The 21,625-nt window shown below is 34.7% G+C and overlaps 4 protein-coding genes and 1 pseudogene across 6 annotated transcripts in view; 2 read left to right on the plus strand and 3 right to left on the minus strand.

The window, feature by feature from the left end:
• The window catches only part of LOC111441506 (60S ribosomal protein L21-1), a 5,239-nt gene extending 1,017 nt beyond the window's left edge, over positions 1 to 4,222 (minus strand). Inside the window, exons 1-2 of the mRNA XM_023078534.1 lie at positions 4,211 to 4,222; positions 345 to 644 (exon numbers count right to left, since the gene is read on the minus strand). Of these exons, the coding sequence (XP_022934302.1) occupies positions 345 to 581 (237 nt within the window). The 5' untranslated portion in view covers positions 582 to 644; positions 4,211 to 4,222. The remainder of the gene's footprint in view (positions 1 to 344; positions 645 to 4,210) is intronic.
• On the plus strand, positions 1,511 to 7,864 carry LOC111441499 (carbon catabolite repressor protein 4 homolog 1-like). Of its 3 annotated transcripts, none has more exons than XM_023078525.1 (12): positions 1,511 to 2,103; positions 3,407 to 4,163; positions 5,371 to 5,457; positions 5,547 to 5,630; positions 5,714 to 5,803; positions 5,973 to 6,059; positions 6,500 to 6,553; positions 6,639 to 6,730; positions 6,838 to 6,952; positions 7,097 to 7,244; positions 7,336 to 7,493; positions 7,612 to 7,864. In XM_023078525.1, the coding sequence occupies exons 1-11, from the start codon at positions 1,946 to 1,948 to the stop codon at positions 7,479 to 7,481; spliced, it is 1,818 nt and encodes a 605-aa protein (XP_022934293.1). In that variant the 5' UTR covers positions 1,511 to 1,945; the 3' UTR covers positions 7,482 to 7,493; positions 7,612 to 7,864. The 3 variants fall into 3 exon arrangements, with proteins under 3 accessions (XP_022934293.1, XP_022934295.1, XP_022934294.1); XM_023078527.1 differs by having other exon boundaries at positions 7,617 to 7,864; XM_023078526.1 differs by having other exon boundaries at positions 7,336 to 7,489.
• Positions 7,865 to 8,856: 992 nt separating this feature from the next.
• On the minus strand, positions 8,857 to 10,939 carry LOC111441359. Its single transcript, XM_023078310.1, has 3 exons — positions 10,571 to 10,939; positions 9,584 to 9,949; positions 8,857 to 9,509 (listed from the first exon to the last, which is right to left on the minus strand). Exons 1-3 carry the CDS (start codon positions 10,838 to 10,840, stop codon positions 9,024 to 9,026), a joined length of 1,122 nt encoding a protein of 373 aa, XP_022934078.1. The 5' UTR covers positions 10,841 to 10,939; the 3' UTR covers positions 8,857 to 9,023.
• Positions 10,940 to 16,369: 5,430 nt separating this feature from the next.
• Positions 16,370 to 17,666, plus strand: LOC111442196 (F-box/kelch-repeat protein At2g44130-like). Its single transcript, XM_023079491.1, has one exon. The coding sequence runs from the start codon at positions 16,496 to 16,498 to the stop codon at positions 17,504 to 17,506; it is 1,011 nt and encodes a 336-aa protein (XP_022935259.1). The 5' UTR covers positions 16,370 to 16,495; the 3' UTR covers positions 17,507 to 17,666.
• Positions 17,667 to 18,212: 546 nt separating this feature from the next.
• LOC111442197 overlaps positions 18,213 to 21,625 on the minus strand; it is a 4,571-nt pseudogene continuing 1,158 nt past the window's right edge.

Genomic DNA, 21,625 nt, shown 5'->3' on the forward strand with positions numbered 1-21,625 from the left:
AAAAAAAAAAAAAAAAAAACTCTATGCAAAGCCGTAGTATTCGACTATCAAAAGCCAAGCAATTTTAGAAACAACCACCGAATGAGTTGCTTAACGAATTAACAGATACATATTCAAAATCCTCTGAACAAATCAACAGCAAGCAGAAATTTAATACACAGAAATGAGTACATAACTTTTACAGCCTAAAACTAAACAAGTTTCCATAATAATCAATTACCTCAATCGCCAAATCCATAAATATTCTAAAAAGACATAGCAGAATGAAAACCAGAACAGATCTAATAAAAGAACCGACAACAGAAACAATACAAACACGAAGGAAAACGGAAACAGAAATCGACCTGCTTGTTGATCTCAACACCAATAGCACGCTTGGTAACGTTCCATACACGACCGGTGCGGCCATGGTAGAATTTATGCGGCATTCCTTTGTGGACAGCACCGTTCACTTTAACGTCGACATAGTCACCGATCTTGAAGGTCCTCAAATATGTAGTCAAAGCAATGTAACCCTTCTTCCTGAAAGGCCTCGCGAAGAGATCTCTAGTACGGGATCGAAGTCCATGGCCGGCCGGCATCTTCTAAAGCATACAAGATGAAACACTCTTACACTCACAATCTGAAGAGGAAAAAAAAAAACCCTAGGTTTCGGGATTTATATAGCGCGAAAGCTAGGGTTACCGGGTTTATTTTGAATGGGCCGAATTATATTGGGCCGTGGGGTGACAAATGGATCAAAATACAAAACATGTCCAAAAAAATTGGACATTTAGTCCCGTTTTACTCGGAAATTATTCCAAAACGGCCCATCTTGAAATATAATTACAGTTTTTCCCCTTTTTTTTTTATTTTTAACAAATAATAATTATTCTTATTCGTAAACTTTGAGTTCAATTTCCTTTAATATTTTTATTAATTTAAACTTTAAAATAAAACTAAATAAATAAATGGTATTATTTAACCATTATTTTTTATTTCTTTTTTTTTCACTATTTAATCACATTTATATATTTTTTAATATCAACCTTCAAATTTTATCCTATGTATTTATTTATTAGTTTCAAAAGTCTAAATAGAAACATCTTTATACATTATTTTTTTTTTAAAGATTCCACCCAACTATCAAATTATAAGTTATCTAATAAAATTATTGTTGGATCGAGGATAGTTACCATATTGATCGTGATCTAAATATAGATTATTTATTTATTTATTTATTTTGTCAAAAATTAAAAAAAAAAAAAAAAAAGACTACACAAAAGACTCTATATAACTAAAATGAGGCTATTTTGCTAGAAATTTCTATTATTATTACATTTTGGTTATTCCCAAAATATATTATTCGAAAATTATAACAAAGGGAAAAATTATAAAGATTTAAAAATTTATTTTGGATTTAAATTAAAAAAAAAAATCAATTTAACTGTGCATAAAATTAATAAATTAGTGGATAGAAACGATAATTCGATAAAAAAGGAAAAAAGTCGTACTATATAAACCTCCTCACAATCCCTTCTTCCTTCATTCACGCCCCCCCTTCTCCCCTGGTCCTCTTTCTTTCTCTCTCTCTCAAAAGGCATTAAAATCAGAAGATACACCAAAATTTCAAGATCACTTTCACTTCTTCTGTAAAACCCTAATCATCGATCCCTTCTTTCTCCTCGATTTTCCGATTCCATTTCGCCGATCAAATCTCGTTCCCCTCATTGTTCTACTTCCATACTTCTCTCAAGATCCGCAGATGTTTCTTCCAATTTCTGATTTCTGAAAGCCCTTTTCCTCCTCTTTTGTAGCTTAAGTCTGGCGGTTTTGGACCTTATGTAAATGGCGGATCCGCCAGGTATCCGCCTTCTCTGCGCTTTTTGTGGTATTCGTAAAGCTCCGGGAGTTGTTGGTTTCTTTTGTCTTCGATTCGCGTTGGTAGACTTGCCGTGAGTGAAGCATGCTGAGCGTGGTACGCGTGCACCTGCCCTCTGATATTCCTATTGTAGGCTGCGAACTCACGCCCTACGTCCTCCATCGTCGCCCAGATAAAAACATCAGTACCGACGATGTATCTGAGTCGGCTCCTATTGATGGTCAATTCCTGAGATACAGATGGTAAGTTCGAGTGGTAATTTCTCAAGTCTGTTGCGGAATATGAATTGGTTCTCGGTCTGTGTACTGTTGTTTATTGGCTGTTTACTACTCTACGGTGTCCTGACTGTTGGTCGCGGTGTTTCAATTGGATGTGTTTGGGGTTTAGTGGTTTTCTTGAACTTCGAACCTGTTTAGTGCTACCCTTGAAATAGCTTGTGTTCTTAATTGACGTGTATTGCAATGACTGTATTTCTTCATCTTTTTCTTTTTCTTTTTTCCTTTTCTTTTATAAGATTAGTGTTTTAAACCCACTTTCTTCTGCTCTCTCTTATATCTTACTACTATAAGGGAAAGTGGCCACGATTATGATTTATGAATGTAGCAATTAATTTGAATGAAATCACCAGCTTGATTTTATACAGGTGCCAATTATTGTTTTCTACTGGATCAGTATTTTTATGCATGCTCAAAGGCGCTACTTCCCTCTGTTTGTTTGTTTGTTTTTTAGTCGTTTGGAAAGCTAGTGGAAAAGGGTGTGTTGGAGATAGGCAATTTAATGCTTTGAAATTTAACTCTCTTCTTTCCATAGGTTTTGGTGGTTTTTTCTTTAGAACCTGATATTTTGTGGCAACTAGCGTAAGGTTATATGAGGAAATCATGGGGGCATCAGGCTGGGTTGGATATAATCACAAAAACTTAGCATAGTTTCAAGAATTTTTATCTATTATAAGAAATCAAAATTTTGACAAAAAAAATGAAAATTTAGGATACATAAATCGAACTTTTTCCATCAGAAATTTATTGAACTGTTGTCCGTTCATGAATTGAATTCCCTTATAAGAAGCTACATCTCTTACTTTGATGGACGAAAAAAAAAAGATGGGGAAGGGGTGGGGGAGAAAATAATATGGCTCCGGAGGGAGAGGAGATTTCAGCCACGGAGGCAATGAGAAATGAGAATTTGAGATTGTACAAAAAAAATTGTAAGATCTTGATGCTTTGGAGTTGATACATTTGCTGCCCAGCATTGTTTCAGGCTTTCCGCTGATATACATCAGTTTTAAAGTGTTAGTTAATTCACATAGTAAAGTTATTTGATGAAATATAGCAGCTTCTTTTCTTACCCAAGTCTTGTGGATTTTGGAAAGAAATTATTACAAATTATCGGTGTACGTCAATGCTCTAACGTAAGGGATTAACTTTTCTGCATGGTCTATTTTTCTCTGTGTAGGAATTAGGAATTAGGAATTAATTTTGTTTGACATCTATCTTTTTGTTTGAATGATGCTGCTGATGTTAAACTTAATACAATAAATTCTTTCAGGTATCGCTTACAGAGTGATAAAAAAGTAGCTGTTTGTAGTGTGCATCCTTCTGAGCAAGCCACTTTACAGTGCTTAGGTTGTGTTAAAGCCAAAATTCCTGCTTTCAAAAGTTATCATTGCACCACCAAATGTTTCTCAGATTCTTGGCAGCATCATCGTGTTCTACATGACCGTGCTGCAAGTGCTATGAATGAAAATGGTAATGAAGAGGAAGAGTTATTTGGACGTTATAATAATAATAATTCTGCATCTGGTGTCATCAACTCCAGCTCTTCTAGTTCTACGATTAGTACTAGCTTGACAAATGGTTTAACGCCATTGTACCCGGCAGCTGTTACGCAAAAGACAGGTGTGGAAACTTGGTTAGAAGTAGGACGCTATAAGAGTTACACACCAACTGCTGAAGATATTGGCCATGTCCTCAAGTTTGAATGTGCTGTTGTTGATATGGAAACCACGTTGCCTGTGGCTTCTCCACTTACTGTATTAACTTCTCGGGTCATTCCAGCTCCATCCGCTAGTCCACGTTGCTTAATACCTGTTAATGGGGTTGATGTGATGGGAAAGCTGGATTTGGATGGTCGAGTATCGTCAGGAACGTTTACAGTGCTTTCCTACAATATTTTGGCTGATGTGTATGCTACAAGTGAAACATTCAGTTATTGCCCTTCATGGGCTCTTTCATGGCCATATCGCCGACAAAATCTGCTCCGGGAAATAGTTGGCTATCGTGCAGATATAATTTGTCTTCAGGAGGTAGATATCACTCTGTCTTCATGTCTGTGAATAAATATAGTTTTTACTACTCCTGCGTTAGTAGCATGTTTGAATCCTAGAATTTTGCTTCGTTGTGATGTTTTCTAAGCATTTTTAATACTCAGAATCATGCAATTAATTATATCTATTTTGAATTCAGTATGGAATGCAGTAAAATATTTTATAGCGTGTTTTTTTAACATTTTTAATGAAACACTTATGATAGATGATAACAACTAGATATGATATTTGGGTACTTAATGCTGTACTCTGAGGCCTCGATTCGGTGTTGTGTCTGGATGTCATAAAAGTGAGTTTTTAATCTTTTTAACACGTGCATGTATTTACATGAATATAAGTATTGATTTTGTTAAATTCTTTATAAAAGATCTGGAAATGTTATGCTGTCTTAACAGCTGTTTTTTTAAAATTATTTTTAACCAAGGCAAGTATTTATTTATTTGTTTTGTAATAAGTTTATTATTTGTAAGCACCTTTTATTTAGTATTGATTTTATTTAATTCTTTAAATGATTTGCCATACTGACTAAAAGATCCTAGGCCACAGCACTTGTATTAATTTTCTGTAATGTATGGAATATGCGACAAAGGTGGAGTATTAAGCAAATATTTATTGATTATAAATCACAAGTGTTATAAAGACCTAAGTCAGATATTTAATGGTTCAATTTGGATCATCTAGAGGATGAATTTAAGTTATATATGAAAGAAGATAATCGGTTCTATGTCTCTCTGTGGGTTTTAGTTGCGAAGCCTTTTTGCAATTATCCTTTAGGTCTTGTGTTACTTGATTGACATTTTTTAAAAAAACATTTCCCTCATTTTTTGGGCAATAATTTTATGTGACCTTGTATTCTTTTCTCTCTCTATTTTTTCCCCCTTAATGGAAGTTTGGTTATTCATAAAAAAATAACAATCAAACATATTTCTCGTTTCAACCCAATGAGATTTGCAGTCTCCCGAATAAAGAGATGTAAAAGATGGGTCCAAGAAAACTATAAAAGAGTTTAGTTCTCTCATATACCTTTCTAGTCTTTCTTGTTTATTCTTTTTGAAGTGGTGGCCTTTGTTAACTTCACAACATCGACAACATTGTGAAAATTTTGAAATTTTTTTCTTTTCAATATTTTTTTTCTGGTCAAATATTGTTGTGTATCAACTATGCCTTGTTCTTCTTCTTTAAACAGGTTCAGAGTGATCACTTTATGGAATTTTTTGCTCCCGAACTGGACAAACATGGATATCAGGCACTTTACAAGAGAAAAACCAATGAGGTTGATTTCACACTTATCACTTGCATTATCCTCCTTATATATACACACTAAGTTTATCTGTTTTATCATCCTCTGTATTTTTTGTTCAGCTCTACAATGGGAACATTCAAACTATTGATGGCTGTGCAACCTTTTTCCGTAGAGATAGATTTGCACATGTCAAAAAATATGAGGTTAGGAAGTGTTTTAGGAAGTGGTTTGCTTCATTACGATGTGTGCATTGCCGCATTCTAAATGTACTTTGGCATGTTTGCAGGTTGAGTTCAACAAAGCTGCACAATCTTTGACTGACCCTGCGACTATCCTAACTGCCCAAAAAAGAAATGCTATAAACAGATTAATCAAGGTAATTTTCTTGTGGTTCTTTCCCCTTCTTGTCCATGCATTTTGATTGCACCGGGTTTTGTGAACTTGTACATAATTTTGTGCCATACCTGTTGTTAGGATGATGTTGCACTTATCGTAGTTCTTGAATCAAAGTTCAGTACATAATTTTGTGCCATACCTGTTGTTAGGATGATGTTGCACTTATCGTAGTTCTTGAATCAAAGTTCAGCACTCCAACGGTTGATAATCCAGGAAAAAGGCAGCTTGTTTGTGTGGTAAGAACTCTTGAATGTTTGCCTATTTGGCGATGTTTCTGTGGTTTGATTTATTGTGTTTTTAATATAATTGCTAGTTAATATTGTCGATGAGGCTTCTTAACTTTCTAAAAATATTTAAGCCTATGTTATCTCTCTAAAGTTTCTATTTTAGATGTACTAAACTTAAAGCAGTGTGTGCGCACTTCTTGGGCTGTGTCACACAAAAGCTACTTGGTGTCCAAAGCCTTTTCTGTTTCAAATTTTAAACCTTGCTGTTTGATATCCTACTCTACTAGGGGAGTCAGAGTTTAAACCTTGCTGTTTCAAATTTTTGGTTTCTTTGTGTAATTTACTGCTTCACTTTCTTTGGGGAGCCAAGCTTTTGCAGTCTCCTCACCTCTTCTCCTCTGCTTAGATATTCTATTCTTCATGAACATTTCATTTTAACTTCTTATCAGGCCAATACGCATATTAATGGGAATCAAGATTTAAAAGATGTCAAGCTCTGGCAGGTAATTTGATATACGTTGTACTGTCATATTTCCTTCATTTTCCTCCCCCTGAATATGAATTTATATTTAACGTTCTGTAAAATAGGTGCATACTCTATTGAAAGGACTCGAGAAAATAGCAGTCAGTGCAGATATTCCAATGTTGGTCTGTGGGGATTTTAATTCTGTTCCTGGAAGGTTCGTTTCTGCGTAGTTCTTTAATTGCACTTACTGAAAAATAGCATCATACGGTCATGCCCAAGATCTGTAGAATTAATTATCTCAGTAATTGAACTTTGTTGCAGTGCCCCACATCATCTTCTTGCTAGGGGGAAAGTAGAACCGACACATCCGGATCTAGCTATAGATCCTCTGAACCTATGTCAACCACATAGCAAACTGTCACATCAGCTACCGTTGGTAAGTCTTCTATCAACATTGCCAATGTCTGTAAGCCAGTCTTTCCATTTGCCAACTTTATGCTTCTTGTCAAGAAGCATTATGTGGTTATCAGTTCTGAAGGAATCTTCCGGGTCATAAATCTGAATGATGGTTTCTCCACAGGTTAGTGCTTACTCCTCCTTTGCAATAAAGGGAGTCGGCATCGGTTTAGATAAGCAGAGGAAAAGGCTGGATCCTACAACAAATGAACCCTTATTTACAAATTGTACTAGAGATTTTATCGGAACCCTGGACTACATATTCTACACGGGTATACGCCAGCCTACCGACTGCTGTTCTTCGTTTCTTCATTTTATTCAACTGGGATGTTCCTTTTAAAGCTTTATGTTCTGTTTCTCCAGCGGACACTTTAACAGTGGAGTCTTTGTTAGAGCTCTTGGATGAAGAGAGCTTGAGAAAAGATACAGCACTTCCATCCCCAGTGTGGTCCTCCGATCACATAGCACTTCTTGCCGAGTTCCGATGCAAATCTCGGCCTAGACGTTAACCCATACTGTAGGTAACTCTTTCAACATTGTCAAACAATTCAGCAGAGAATAAATATAAAGATGCTTCTGTCTTGTTTATGTTTTGGTTGCGGGGAAAGGCGATCTAAAAGTAAAATTATGCTTTTGTAGTTCAGGTGTGTGGAAGAAGAGCATCGAAGCAAAGGTGCAGAAGAAGAAAAAAAAAAAAGGTTGGTGTTGGTTGAGAAAGTAAATTAAATATAGTAAGCGTGGTGGTGATGGATCATGCGGTGTTCAATTCCCACAGAGGGTTATATCTCCACATGAGACCATCGTCACTGTGATCTGCTTTTGTATTTGTGGTACCTTCTTCATCTCATAGTAAAAGTTTTTAATCTCATGCCTTAATCATTCCTTTGCTCTCTCCCTCTCTCTCCAGAACCAAATACACAATCCTTGCTCTCTCCTCCGCAGTGCGCTTTCTAAGAGAGATGCCTAATTGGCCTTTAAATTGTCATCTCTCTAATTGGGTACTTTTTTCCTTATTTTGTTACGAAGCTGGGGACTATAGGAACAGCATTAGTTTGATATATCCGGAGATAGGAATCTATTTTGATTAGATATTTCCTATACATGGGTGAAGGGCGTCAACTCTGGGGGGTTTGTTAATTGATGACCGAGTACAGGGGCTTATTTAAGAAGAATTATTCTTCTAAAAGTGTTTTGGGAACAATTTTTGGGAATCGTGATCCGATTTAGGTTGATACTGTTGTCTAAAATATTTTTAACATGTCACCCTACCAAAAAATTGAAAGAAAACTCTTTTATATTGTAGCTTATATTTTCACTGATCTTTGTATGAACAAAATTCAGATTTATTAAATTTTTAGACAATTATTTTTGAATAATTATTTAATAATAAACTTGCATCTAGTCTATGGTTTCAGAATTCCGTTTTGGCCTTAAAACAATGCATGTTATAAAATTAATAAATAAACCTGTTCTCTCCCCTCCTTTCTCCCAAAACCCTTGAAAGCCTCGTCTTCGAAATCACCAGCCCATTCAGGCTAGAAGAAGTTGGCACCCTCGAAAGAAGGTGTAAAAGCACACTTTGTTTGCAAGGATCCAAGAACAGAAATTGCAGCTGCTTTGTAAGAGTAAGAGAGAGAGATAGGGTAGGAGAAAATTGGAGGTGCCTTCCCCCACACCTCCCATCGTCACCATTGTGGAGTGAGGTCAACCCGGTTACCAATTTCAGTCTTTGGCATCGACTTCACCGTCTATCTCGCCAGCGACCCAGGTTAGGTTGTTGGAAGCATCATAGTAAGTAATGGAAGGTTAGGTTGTTGGAAGCATCATAGTAAGTAATGGAAGAAGAAGAAGAAGAAGAAGAAGAAGAAGAAGAAGAAGAAGAAGAAGAAGAAACCACATTATCAAACATAAACTCATTCCTAATTACATTCTCAACCCCCACCAGAGATTAACCTTCAAATCATGGGTGGTGCCAATACATTCCCTTTGCATTCTTTAAGCCCCCTGTATTTAATCATGGACTAACCTTCACTCACAACCCCTTGCTTATCCTAATCCTTTTTAACCTGTTGAGGCGGGATAAAACTATCCATACACAACCCAGCAACATTAAACGCCACATCATCAATACTCCAACTCTCCTGCATTCGTGTAATCATAGGACCCGTTTTCAGATCGTCTCCAAATCGTGTGATGATGACATTGGTTTCACCGGAGTGGGCGATCATAACACCATCCACCGATCGATAATCCCCAATCTTTGTTGACATAGTCGTTTCCCAATACATGGGGTGAGAACCAGGAGATTGAATTCGAGTCAACGAGGAGTCTTCCAAGTACACCAAAAGTCCACGTTTTTGGCAAAAGTAGCCATAGATCGCGTGCTTGATCATCTCGGCTGTGTTGTCGCTTCGATTGACCAAATCTGTCTGATCCACCGATAATTTCAATACGAAACAATCAACGCCCATCATTTGCTTCTCTCCCATGTATTGGGACGGAGAGAATACTTCTGAGATTGCTAAAGGATCTAGTCCCTATATAAACAAACAACTATGCATCCTTTATTCAAACAATAATCAAATATCAACTTCAATAATTTAACACTTGCCTGAAAAGCACGGCGGAGAGGGCGGACGGCGCCCTTGGCGGCGTGAGAGCCAAGCCAGGGCGTGTGCCTCCAAGCCACGTTGCCATCGCTACCGGCCACGATGCTGTGGCCTCCCACAGCCAGCTCTATCAGCCACTTGTTAGGAATCATTTGCCACATCACAAAGCAACCTTTTTGTGTTACACCGCCGGTGGGTCCTCCTCCTCCTCCTCCACTTCCGCCGCCGCCACCGCCGGAACTAACCTCATCCACCAACCCCATCGTTAATTTCCCGGTCGCAAATATATTCTTCACCCTCCCGTTTAACTTCCGGCACCCAGTCGCCGCCGCAAAATGCTCTATGATATATTGAGACGATGATGAAACCTACCCAAAAAGATCATAAAATTATTTAGTTAAATTATATAATTAATCCACAAATTATTCATAATAGATACAATTCGATTAAAATTATCCAAAATTCAACACCCAAAATATATACAATTTTTCAATATCAAAAACTAAAATTTTAAATTGATTTCTTTGCGACATTATACATCTATCTTAGAGATCAAAAAGGCAAAAAGGTCAAAATATTAAAATTTCAACAAAAAAAACAAACAAACAAACAAATTATTCAATTATTTTATATTAAAATGTGAACTGACAAAAATACCCCTAAATTTGTTTATGTTTATAAAAATACCACTTTTTGTTTATTATTAATTTTAGAATTAAAATGTTCATAATTTTCAAACGAAGTTCTACAGATTAATTTCTGTTCTAACAGATTAGTTTCTAAGAAATTTGTATAAAGAACGTGCAGGTGAAGCATATATATATATATATATATATATATAATTTAAAAATTAAAAAAAATAATTAAAAATATAGATCTCCAACCACCCAAGCAGGAAACGAAACTCGAGAAAGAGATGTTTGTTCTTGTTTCCCTAATTTATTTTCTTCCCAAACGGAAACAGAGAGAGGTAATGAAATGTCGGAAACCTGATTGGCAGAGGAGACGAAATTGTTAGGTTCAACGGAGACCGGAAACAGAGGGCAGCCGAGGACGCTGAGGAGAACGTTAAGGCCATCGGACTTCTTTCCACAAGAAAGGATCGATAAATGAGTTCTGATCCAGTTCCGCCACGATCGTCCTCCTCCTCCGCCGCCGCTTCCGCTTCCACTCCGGTTGCGATTCCGCGTGCGGCCGTCTTGTTCGTCGATCGGCTCCTCCGATAACGGCGCTAGACGACTCATCCTCTGTAACTGCATTCGGAATTGGGGGAAGAAGCAGAGAGAAGAGAGTGGGAGGTTACTTAAAAAGAGCGCCGAGAGAAACAGAGAGAGAGACAGAGAGACAGAGTGAATAAGCAAGCGTCTGATGCTTTGTGTGTAAGACTGCTTTAAAAGCGACCTCTCCTTGCTTCCTTCTTTCTTCTCCACCCCCACTCGCGCCCTCTCGCGCGTCTCTCTTTTCTCCTCCATAAAATTACAAAATTAATATATTAAACTTATAATTTAATTTTAAATTCACATCACATGGAAAATAAAAAGGAAAAAAAAAGGAAAATAAAATGAAAAAGAAAAAAAAACATCACATGGACCTACTAAAAAAAATAATTTCCCTAATCAGAAATAGGTTGTTAATAATTAAAATAGTAGATTATACATGTAACGTTTTATTTTTAAGTTACTTTACAGGTGGAATCTATAATATACAAAAATAAAATAAAAATATGTATGTATATATATATATATATATAATACAAACCAATTCTTTACAGCTTTGATTCTGCAGAAATCACTTTTGGGACATGATGCCATCTTACTTCATACCTTTATTTCTCAATTAAATAATTAACAAATAAAAAGCTATATATATATGTGTGTGTGTAAAGGTATATTTGCATGTTGGGAGATTTGAATACATTAAAAAAAAAAAAGCATTAAATCTTTTAAAAAGGGATATATATATTTTTTAATACTTGCTCTGCTCCTAATTTATAAAAAATAATTAAATTTTTTTCATGAACGCTTCGTACATTTAACCATATAGACATTTAAATCGAGAATGAAATTAAATTGATGTTTCAAATTTGAAGACAAAATAAATAAATAACGAGGACCATTAAAAGAGAGTGAAGACGCTTTCGCCTCCCGACGAGGACCATTAAAATAATAAAAATGCTAAAATAAATAGAGGTTAAATTATGAATTTTATTTATTAAAAAGAAGGTAATATATGCCAATAAAATAAATAGATTATATCAATCTTTGGCATAAATTTGAAAGTTGAAAGGTAGGTGAAGGTGTAGTAATTATAAAAAATTTGAAAGTTGAAAGATAAATAAAAAAGAAAATCTTAAATTTGTAATTTAATCTAAAAGAAAAGGGGGGCGCGTGGGTAACAAACGCGAGTGGTGGTGTACGGTGTGTAGTCAAATATAATACCACCACGAATGTCTACCGAGGAGGAGCTTTAAAGCGAGGCAATGGGAGTGAAGATAGCAAGTCCACATCTTTTTATTTATTTCTTTTCATTTAAATATTAAAGATTAAATATTTATAAATTATGATTAAAAAATTTAAAATTTACAATTCTTTCAGTTATGTGTCTAATAATTGGTGACGTAAATTTATGGACACCGACTTATTAAAATTAAAAATCAAATCAAAATAATACGATTTTATATGAATTTTGGATAATTTGTACATAGATTTAGTTGAAATATAATCATTGCTTCTTTGAATTGTTATTTCCCAAAATTTAATATTTACAATGCTATAAATGCAGCCAGCCCTAATACCAAAATTAAAATTAATTTAATTTATATTATATAGTTGTAAGTGGGACCATGTAAAATTTAATGCCATTAAATAAAATAACACAAGTTCAATAAGTTGAATTTTTCAGTGGTGAATGATGACGTAATACTAAGCTTCTCCAAACAATTGCCCATACTCTTCATAATTTACCCATGCCCTTCATAATTTACCCATGCCCTTCATAATTTACCCATGCCCTTCACATCTTGCTTTGATGCAATAAATTAATCATATACTAAGTAAATTTTTAAATTGATGTATATAAAAAATCAAAATATCAACTTTTAATTACTGTTTTATGTTGGGATTGAATTGATATCATTTTTTAAAAATTATATATATATATATATATATATATATATATATATATATATATATATATATATATAAAAGCTGTAATTTAATAATTTGTACTTCTTGCTTTTTTAAAGGTGGAGAAAATAATAATAATAATAACAATAAATATTCTGATTGGTCCGATTTCCCCCGATCTATTAGCAAAGTCATTCACCTGATGTTTGATTTGTACGGTTTGGATTCGTTTTCCGAGCCTACGATGGCTGATTTGAGAATTTACCCTTTCTCTTTAGCTTTTGTACACGTGTAACTGTTTCATTGGATTTCACTCTGCCACAGTTTGAATGTGGTTGGACTGTCGTTTTGTTTACGTCACTGTAAAGTTGGAGTGGGTTGGACTCAGTCTCCAATGTACCAATAAAAAGTTTCGAGGATAAGAATGTAATTTTGTAATTCATCCCTTCCCCCAGAGAAGGAGAAAATATATTGCTAAAATTGAATAATAAAAGGGGTATTATGATATTTAAATCTTGTAAATTTATATATATATATTCGATCAAAAGATAAAAATCCAGATTTTTTTACCCCAGTAAAAACAAAAGTTATTTTATTACTGAATTAAATCGCATGAAGTTTAGCTTATGGGCTCAAGTCCAATAGTCATAAGTTGTTGAGTTTCATCTAAGCCCATTACATGTCTCGGACTCAAATCCAATACATGGCCCAGCCCACCTAGTCAAGCCCAGCCCACTGAGAAATATATATATTAATTTGTTAAAGGAAAAAATAAGAAAAAGGAGAAGATATTTTGAAAGAAAAGAAATGTGAAAGAGAGGTCACTCTCATTGCCAAATGAACGTCCGCCCCGTCCCACAGCACTGCGCTTGTGATTTTATTTTGAGTTTTTCCTGAAAGACCTTGTACTAATGAAAATAGTATTTTTTTTATTATAAATTCATAATCAATTTTTAAATTAGCTGAGGTGGGACTTTTAGCTTATTTTAATTTTCTTAGATATCTACATGTTTATATATATATATTATTAGTACAATAAATCTTTATTATTCCATAAAATTATAATATATATTTTCAATTAAATTAAAAAAAAAAGTGACAAAATTAGTAGAGACGTAAGGTTGTGGGCAGCTGGAGTCCGACACGAACTCACTGAGCGTGACTCCACCTCAGCTTTATCCATTTAAAACCCAATCCTTTTGCTGACTCATCATCACCCATCTGTGGGACCCACCGGAGCCTTTTTACGAAAGACAACACTTCTCCATAGTGCCGAGAGATTTTTATTTTATTTTTAAATAGTTTTTCCTCTTTTCTGATAATTTGATTTATTTTTTCCTTTTTTTTAATGAATTTATTTTTTCCATTTAAAAACTAAATGTAAAAAATTTGTTAAATTATGTATTAAGGAAATATTATAATTTTTTTAGTTTAATATCTAAGATAATTAAAATAATTAAATACGTGTCCTTTTCCTCTATTTAAATGTAATATTTTTGGGGATTAAATGAAAATAAAGACTTTGTCTTAGGATTGTAGGGACAAGTTAAAGATTCCTTTTCTCATTGTGTCTCCCAATAATATTCTAATAATTATTATAATAATATTTGAATTTATATTTTTCTAACACTAAAATGTAAATAAAGATGGATAGTTAAGTTAATTATAATATTAAATTAAAAATTAAAAAAATTTAAGAATAGAATAAAATACTAGTATTGAACTTGTATAGATTAAAGAAAATGTCTCCAACTTTTCAGCACAATAATTTTGGGAAAGTAATTTAAAAAAAAAAAAAAAAGAATCTTTACATAAATTAATAATTCTATTTTGAAGCATATAAAAAAAATAAGAAAGATATATAAAATAATGTTTTAAAAAGAAAGAGAAGTCAAAACCACTCATTTTGTTGTCTCCCAAACCTTATCCATTGGCCTTAATTTATTTTGTGAATTTGACAAATACTTATATATTAAATTATGAATTTAGTCACTTTAATTTTATAATTTTGTTTACTATAAAGGTAAAAAAAAAAAAGTTAAATTATAAATTTAATTATTTTAAGCTTTAAAACAATGTTTAACAAGTATCTGAATATTGAAATTTATGTCAATAGACTCGGGAGAAATGTTTAACAAGTATCTGAATATTGAAATTTATGTCAATAGACTCGGGAGAAGATGTATTGAATACAATATTAAAAACTAATTTATGTCAATAGACTCGGGAAAAGATGTATTGAATACATTATTAAAAATTTAAGTATTTAATAGATAATTTTATGAGATATATTTTAAAATAAGCATGGATTAAAAAAAAATCAGTAACAATGTTAGTGATTGAATTAATTAAAAAAGACCACCGTTATTAAAAAACCGTGAATATATTTTAATATTTGTTCAAGTTTCTTGTGCTTTTTTTTTTTTTAATGAATTATTATTATTATTTTGTCAAAGGAACATGGCATGACATAAACAAAACAAAATATCTCAGAAACAAACAAAAAACATATAAATAAATAAATAAATAAATTAGTCATATAAAAAATATTCAAAACATACAGCTCCAGCGTTACTATATGTACATAACATACACGTATATGCATACATATATTATAGTTCAATAATATATACATAATAATTTGAATTAAAGTATATAATATTTTTATAGTTAATTTAACTATACTCAAAGTAACACATTTACAGTAATGATTTAATATTCAAATTTGAAGATTACAAATCATTAATTATTGTACATGAATACGACTCCCCACAATGATATGATATTCAAATTTAAAGGTATCATACCAATGGAGATAGTATTTAGTAATTATAAACCCATGATCATTCTCTAAATTAGTCGTGGGACTTTCATCATCCAACACTATTATTCACCGCATCTATAATTTATTAATATGCACGATAAAGAATTCAAATTCTGGTTTAAAAAAAGTTCACTAAAACTGTGTGCCATTGGGTAGTGGTTAATTAGCCTACAAAATATATTTATAGAACACAGATTAAATAAACTAGTCTTTAGAAGCTTAGGTTTATTAATTTCACCATTGATTGCATTGTAATCCCTACTTTTCTGCCATTATATCATGCTTAATTAGTTTAGACCCTATTAAAATAAGTACGCAAGGATATAAATGAAATCAAAGTTTACATGAAATTAAATTTCATTAACACATAAATGTGGCTGCTTTCATGTCATTTTTTCTACCAAATCCTATAAAATTGTAATGGAAGTGTGTTTAATGACCCAATAAATGCTAGAAGATACCATTTTAATTTTTTATTTTTTTTTTGAAATTCAATGTTAAAAATGAACTTGTTTAAATTTTAATTGCAATTTTATGAAACTTAAATTTGACGACAAAAATGAATTTATGCCCCCATCTATTTGAACTCTAAACCGTTCATAGTGAATCAATTCTAAATCTATGTTGGAACTCAAATATAAATCATGGATTTTAGCAGCTTTTTATTAATATGCGTGATTTATCAATTTTGCTCCACTTATTTAGGAATAATTACTTTTGGAAAAAGAATAATTTGATTTTTCCCACTAAATTAAATATTCGATTTATGATTTGAAAGGAAATTGTAGAATGGGTGGATTGGAGATTCCCACAGTAAAACAAAAACAGGGGAAGGCAGACACTGTAATTGCTTTGGGATAAACGAGGGTCAGTTTCTGGAATATTTTTGCCTATAAATACCCAAAATAAATCTGAACCTCAAACCCCAATTCTGTTATCCAACAAATTCTTAATCAATTGTGGATATGGCACAAGAATTGATCCCCGGATTACCCGAAGAAATCGCCCTCGACTGCTTAATTCGCTCCCATTTCACTACTCATCGGATCGCTGCCCGAGTTTGCCGTCGGTGGCGAGGTTTATTCCTCAGCCGCGATTTCTATAATCTCAGGAGAATTTCCGACCGGACCCACAAGGTCGTGTTCGCAGTTCAGTCACTTCTGGTGCCGGCTGGCGATGGAGATAAATCCACTGCTCCGCCCGCGTTCGGTTTGTCGGCCTTCGATCCGGCCACTGGGAAGTGGACCTGGATCAAACCCATCGAAAAATACCCAAATAGGCTACCGTTGTTCTGCCGGTTGATCGGTGTCGACGGGAAACTGGTGGTGATCGGCGGGTGGGATCCGGCGAGTTACCGGCCTGTGGAGGAAGTGTTCGTGTACGACATCGCGGCGGAGAAGTGGAGGCAAGGGAAGGGGATGCCGGCGACGAGGTCGTTTTTTAGCGCGGTGGAATTCGGCGGCGAAATATTTGTCGCCGGCGGGCACGATGAGTGGAAGAACGCGGCATCGACGGCGTGGGTTTACAACATTAAGAATGACGAGTGGAGGGAGCTGCCGGCGATGAGTTATGGAAGAGATGAGTGCGAGGCGGTTGCGATTGGATCGGATATATGGGTAGTGAGCGGATATAGGACTGAAAATCAAGGGAATTTCGAAGCAACCGCCGAGATATTCAACACAGAGACGGAGGAGTGGCGGCGCGTGGATAGTGCGTGGAGGGAGGAGAGAAGTCCAAGAGGGGTGGTAGGAGTGAGCAGAGAAGGGGAATTGTTCAGCTGGGCGGCGGCGGTAGAAACGACGACGGCAGTGACGGCGGAAGGAGTGGTCGGAGTGACTATGGAGGGTAAAGCAATGGTGTTCGTGGGGAGACATGGAATTTTTACGAGGGAAGGGCACAATAGTAAATTCGAGAGAATGGAAGTGCCAGAGGAATTTACGGGGTTTGTCCAATCGGCTTGTTACACGGAGATTTAAACTATCTGGTAGCTTCTGTAAATATCTTTGATTTTTTTTTTTTTGTCTTTTTCTGTATATTTGGTAGTGCCAAATTGTACTATTACGTTAAAAGAAAAAAAGAAAAAAAGAAAAAAAAAACATCTTTTGAGGGTTCAGCTAATGGGACCCAGGTTTAAAATATTTGGACATCTCGATTTATAAATTTTACGAAAATGTCCGGTGAAAAATATAAAAAGATTTATGAAAACAAAACAAACAATTAAACTAAAAAGAAAACATTTTATAGCAAGCTAAAATGTTTATTCTTAATATAAATTCATAAATTCATGTTTTCTCTATGGTGTAACGAAAATGCCGATTAATTTTTTTTATCCCCAAGATGGGATTAGGTTGTTTCCCGAGTGGGCATTTTGAATTTGCATTTTTTAATATATAAATCCACAATTACCCGGGAAAACCTGAACTTATGGGGTCGAGACCTAGCAATGGCTGAGGGGACATGGATATTTCATGACGATCAATGGGATACCGAAGGAGGAGGACTTATTTTAGACTGCAGTCACACCCCAGAGCTCTCTCGAGTCTCGGGGTTTCAAACTTAATTATTTTAAATGGACAACCACCAAAACAAAGACTTAAATAAGTCCAAGAAAAAAAGGAAAGAGGTTCAAGAACTTTAAATGAAAAAAAGTTATAACGAGTGGGGCTTAAATTAAAGGGTTGACTTCCATCATTTTTCAAAATCCCAAGAGAAAGCATTTTCTAAATCATATGCAGGCTTCCCCAATCCAAATTCCAAGCATTTTTAACATCATTAGTTTCTGGGTTTTTAGAAAAATTAGCTGGCTTCTTAAAACTTGAAATATTTTTACTCACCTACAATAGCTTCGGCTGTAGCTATGACTCCTGCTCCGGCTATAACTGCACCCCCTTGAATCATATGGTGGTGACCTTGAGTAGGATTGCTCCCTGTACCTCCGCGTCCCCTTGGCGAGATTGACCTATTTCACATAAAATGAGATTAGAATAAAAACCACCCTTGCCCTCTCCTCCTCCTAGTGATTCAATAATCATAATGGGAAAAAATACAAATTATGACCGCCTACCTTGAGTATCGTCTACACCGAGCAGGGGAATAATACTCTGTACTACGTGCATTTTTTTGACCATAGTGCGGTGATTGTGAATATCGCAGGGGGGAACGCTTGTAACTGTAGGACCAACCCCTGATAACAATTTTATGTATGAACAATACTAATGAGTATTGATATTTACAATTAATAAAGGAGTTCTCAAAAAATGGACTATAGATTGGTAAGAAAAAGAAAACAGACTGTACTGGTGCATCAGCTGAGTAGTTGCTGCTATCAGCCAGAAACTTTTCACATAACAAAAGAAGGAGACAAAAAAGAGAAGGCCAAGGATAAAGTACACCACGCCAGAGGCAATTTTGAATCAAGTATACAACTTTTCTTTCCCCTAAAAGCATACACGATGATGGGTGTCAAATGGCTGAAGTCAATTTACTCGAGTAATTCACTTCAATGTTGATGGAATCAAACCTCAGGCTGGATTTTTCTCCAAGAAATGGAAACTCAAGATACCTAAAGTGGAAAAACCTTTTATTTGGTCCGTTTTTCATGCGTTCAACACTCAATCACATTCAAAAGAAAACCCAGACAAAGTCTCAATCCCTCATTTCTGTTCCACAAGTGAAGAGCAGTAGTTTCTCCTCCATGCGTTTTCGCTAAAGGAGTCTGGTGAAATAATTCTTTTTTATCCTTCCAGTATGCAATGGTGTAGCGTTATACCACTAGTAACATCCAAGATTTTCCATATTAATGATGAATATCTCTTTGGGCAAAACTTCAAAGACAAGAAAGCTGTATCTGGAGCAATGCTCTGGTTGTACCGCAGTCTAGAAAGAAATTATTCAGATATAGGAAAACATTGAGGATGCTTCACGAGAATTTGTAGAAGTCAAGAGTTATATTTTCATCACTAAGCATCCTAGCTTAGCAATAGCAGTTGGTTACTAGAAATCAGTTTAAAGAAAGAGATAGCAACCTCGATGAGTCTCTTGCTCTCATCTCTTCAGGTCTCTTCCTGTTCTCCTCAGCAAACACAACAGTTAATTCACGACCCAGGAGAACTTGGCCATCCAATTCATACTTGGCATCAGCAGGATCAACAAACTGGACAAATCTAAAGCCACGTGGTTCTCTGAACTCACAAGCATGTTACTGTTCATAATATAATTTAGAAAAATGGATGTCAACTGATTCAGAAAATTTCAGAAAGTGTCACTTTGACCAGCGGTATCATTCATCATTAATCCATTCAGAGATAAATTACGAGTGACAGAAACATCTACATAGAGCTCTAACAAGAGAATATTAACATCACTATGCTAACCTTCCGAGTGGCAAAGAAAAAATTGAGATGAAATTCTTCAAGACTTGGAACTTCTCAATGTATTCAAACCCAACTTCCACCGAATCTTCATGCACACATTAAGTCACCAGAACTTACTTGAATGTCTTCAACACAATAAACAAATTACTTGCTTCTTGTCTTCCACAAGATACTCTTGTTACTTCATTGGTTCTCTTCAACACTTTCAATAAAAACAACCAAACTCCATAAACAGATTGTATGTTATTGGAAAACCAAATAATTGAAAACAGAGGGACCAATTCCACATCGTTAAGCAATCAATAGAAATAACCGTCCAGAAAATATATTCACAAATATATAGATCATATGCGTACAAAATTAAGAGACTAAAATGAGTTAAACATACAGGAAAAAAAATCCATACATACAAAGCAAAAGAACAATCTTCAAAAGTATGCCTACCCAGAATAATAATCTCGTGGCAAGTAAATGTCCTTAAGCGGACCAAACCGCCCAAATAATCCATGTACGTCCTCTGGCCTGCAAAACAAGTGCAAATAAGTATACCAGCTCAATGCAGAACAAAAGCAAACACATTCTCCTTTATCCCTTTGTTCCTTTTCTTAACGGAAGTGGTTTTTTCTCAATTTGAAAATACAAAAGACAACCACCCAAGTAATATACAATATAAAATACTTTACAAAAGAAAATAAATTATGATCTTCGAACTTGCAAGATCTCCTTCCTTCAAATAATAACAATAAAAACAAATAAATAAATAAAACTAGACGCAAGCAGAAAAATTAATCAACCAGAGAACATTTTTACTTGTAAAAGATACCATTTCTTCGTACTTCAACAAATATATAATTTAAGTACCACATACAGCATATCCTAGCATTGTCCTTAGCATGCATGTAATAAATGTGATGAGAAACGAAGAACCAAGACATAATTGTATGTATAAAAGACGCAACGGGTGAAATAGCCATGAAAAATAAATTGCAGTAGCAAACCTGCAGTCGTGCCTTAGGTTCCTAACCAAAAGAATTGTAGGCAGATACCTACTACGACCTCCACGACCCCTTGGACTAGGGCTACGATGTCTCCTGCCATAACACCTTGGTGGTGATGGACTATAACTTCTACCTCTCATTTTCAATTTCCTACAACAACAACAGGGAAATTAAAACAAATCATGGTGTTTATAAACAACAAATAGAAGTGCAGAACATTAAGATGCAGATATAACCTAAATTTGTAACACATCAATCAGCAAGCTACCACAGATTTATGCCACCACTCAAAATAAATAGTCAGAGGGACGATCATTCATTACCAAACATGATATCCACTAAATATATAATTGTGATCAACCATAAACAGCCTAAGAAATTTTATCAAAAGCAAGACTCAAACACAACTTTTCCTTCGATCAACAATAAACAGCCAAAGAAAATTTATCAAAAGTAATACTAAACTTTTCCTTCGATCATCTGCTCCAATATTTCTGCAGAACAAAAGAGATCTACTTCGGAGAAATCAAAATGTTTGCATGCTGCCATACAGCGAAACAAACGGATCTCAAGGAAAGATCAATTCTCATAGTGCGATGACGACAAATAGAAAAAGTCGGACATGGTTGCAGCCTTTTTCACGTCAACTGTTCTTCGAACGTGATCAAATGGATAGCACACAAACTTCGACATTAAAAGATTAAAAAAAAAAAAAAAAAAAAAA

The sequence above is a fragment of the Cucurbita moschata genome, unplaced genomic scaffold, assembly GCF_002738365.1.
Source record: "Cucurbita moschata cultivar Rifu unplaced genomic scaffold, Cmos_1.0 Cmo_Scf00004, whole genome shotgun sequence".
Classification (NCBI taxonomy): Eukaryota; Viridiplantae; Streptophyta; class Magnoliopsida; order Cucurbitales; family Cucurbitaceae; genus Cucurbita; species Cucurbita moschata.

Bases quoted from the DNA above. Each gene is read 5' to 3' on its own strand.
- LOC111441499 (XM_023078525.1), top strand. From the start codon at position 1,946: ATGCTGAGCGTGGTACGCGTGCACCTGCCCTCTGATATTCCTATTGTA. The intron at 5,458-5,546 runs GTTGATTTCACA...TTTTTTGTTCAG, and splicing joins ACAAGAGAAAAACCAATGAG to CTCTACAATGGGAACATTCA. The intron at 6,953-7,096 runs GTAAGTCTTCTA...GTTTCTCCACAG, and splicing joins TGTCACATCAGCTACCGTTG to GTTAGTGCTTACTCCTCCTT.
- LOC111441359 (XM_023078310.1), bottom strand. From the start codon at position 10,840: ATGCAGTTACAGAGGATGAGTCGTCTAGCGCCGTTATCGGAGGAGCCG. The intron at 9,950-10,570 runs GTTTCCGACATT...CTTTTTGGGTAG, and splicing joins TCGTCTCCTCTGCCAATCAG to GTTTCATCATCGTCTCAATA. The intron at 9,510-9,583 runs GCAAGTGTTAAA...TTGTTTATATAG, and splicing joins CTCTCCGCCGTGCTTTTCAG to GGACTAGATCCTTTAGCAAT.
- LOC111442196 (XM_023079491.1), top strand. From the start codon at position 16,496: ATGGCACAAGAATTGATCCCCGGATTACCCGAAGAAATCGCCCTCGAC.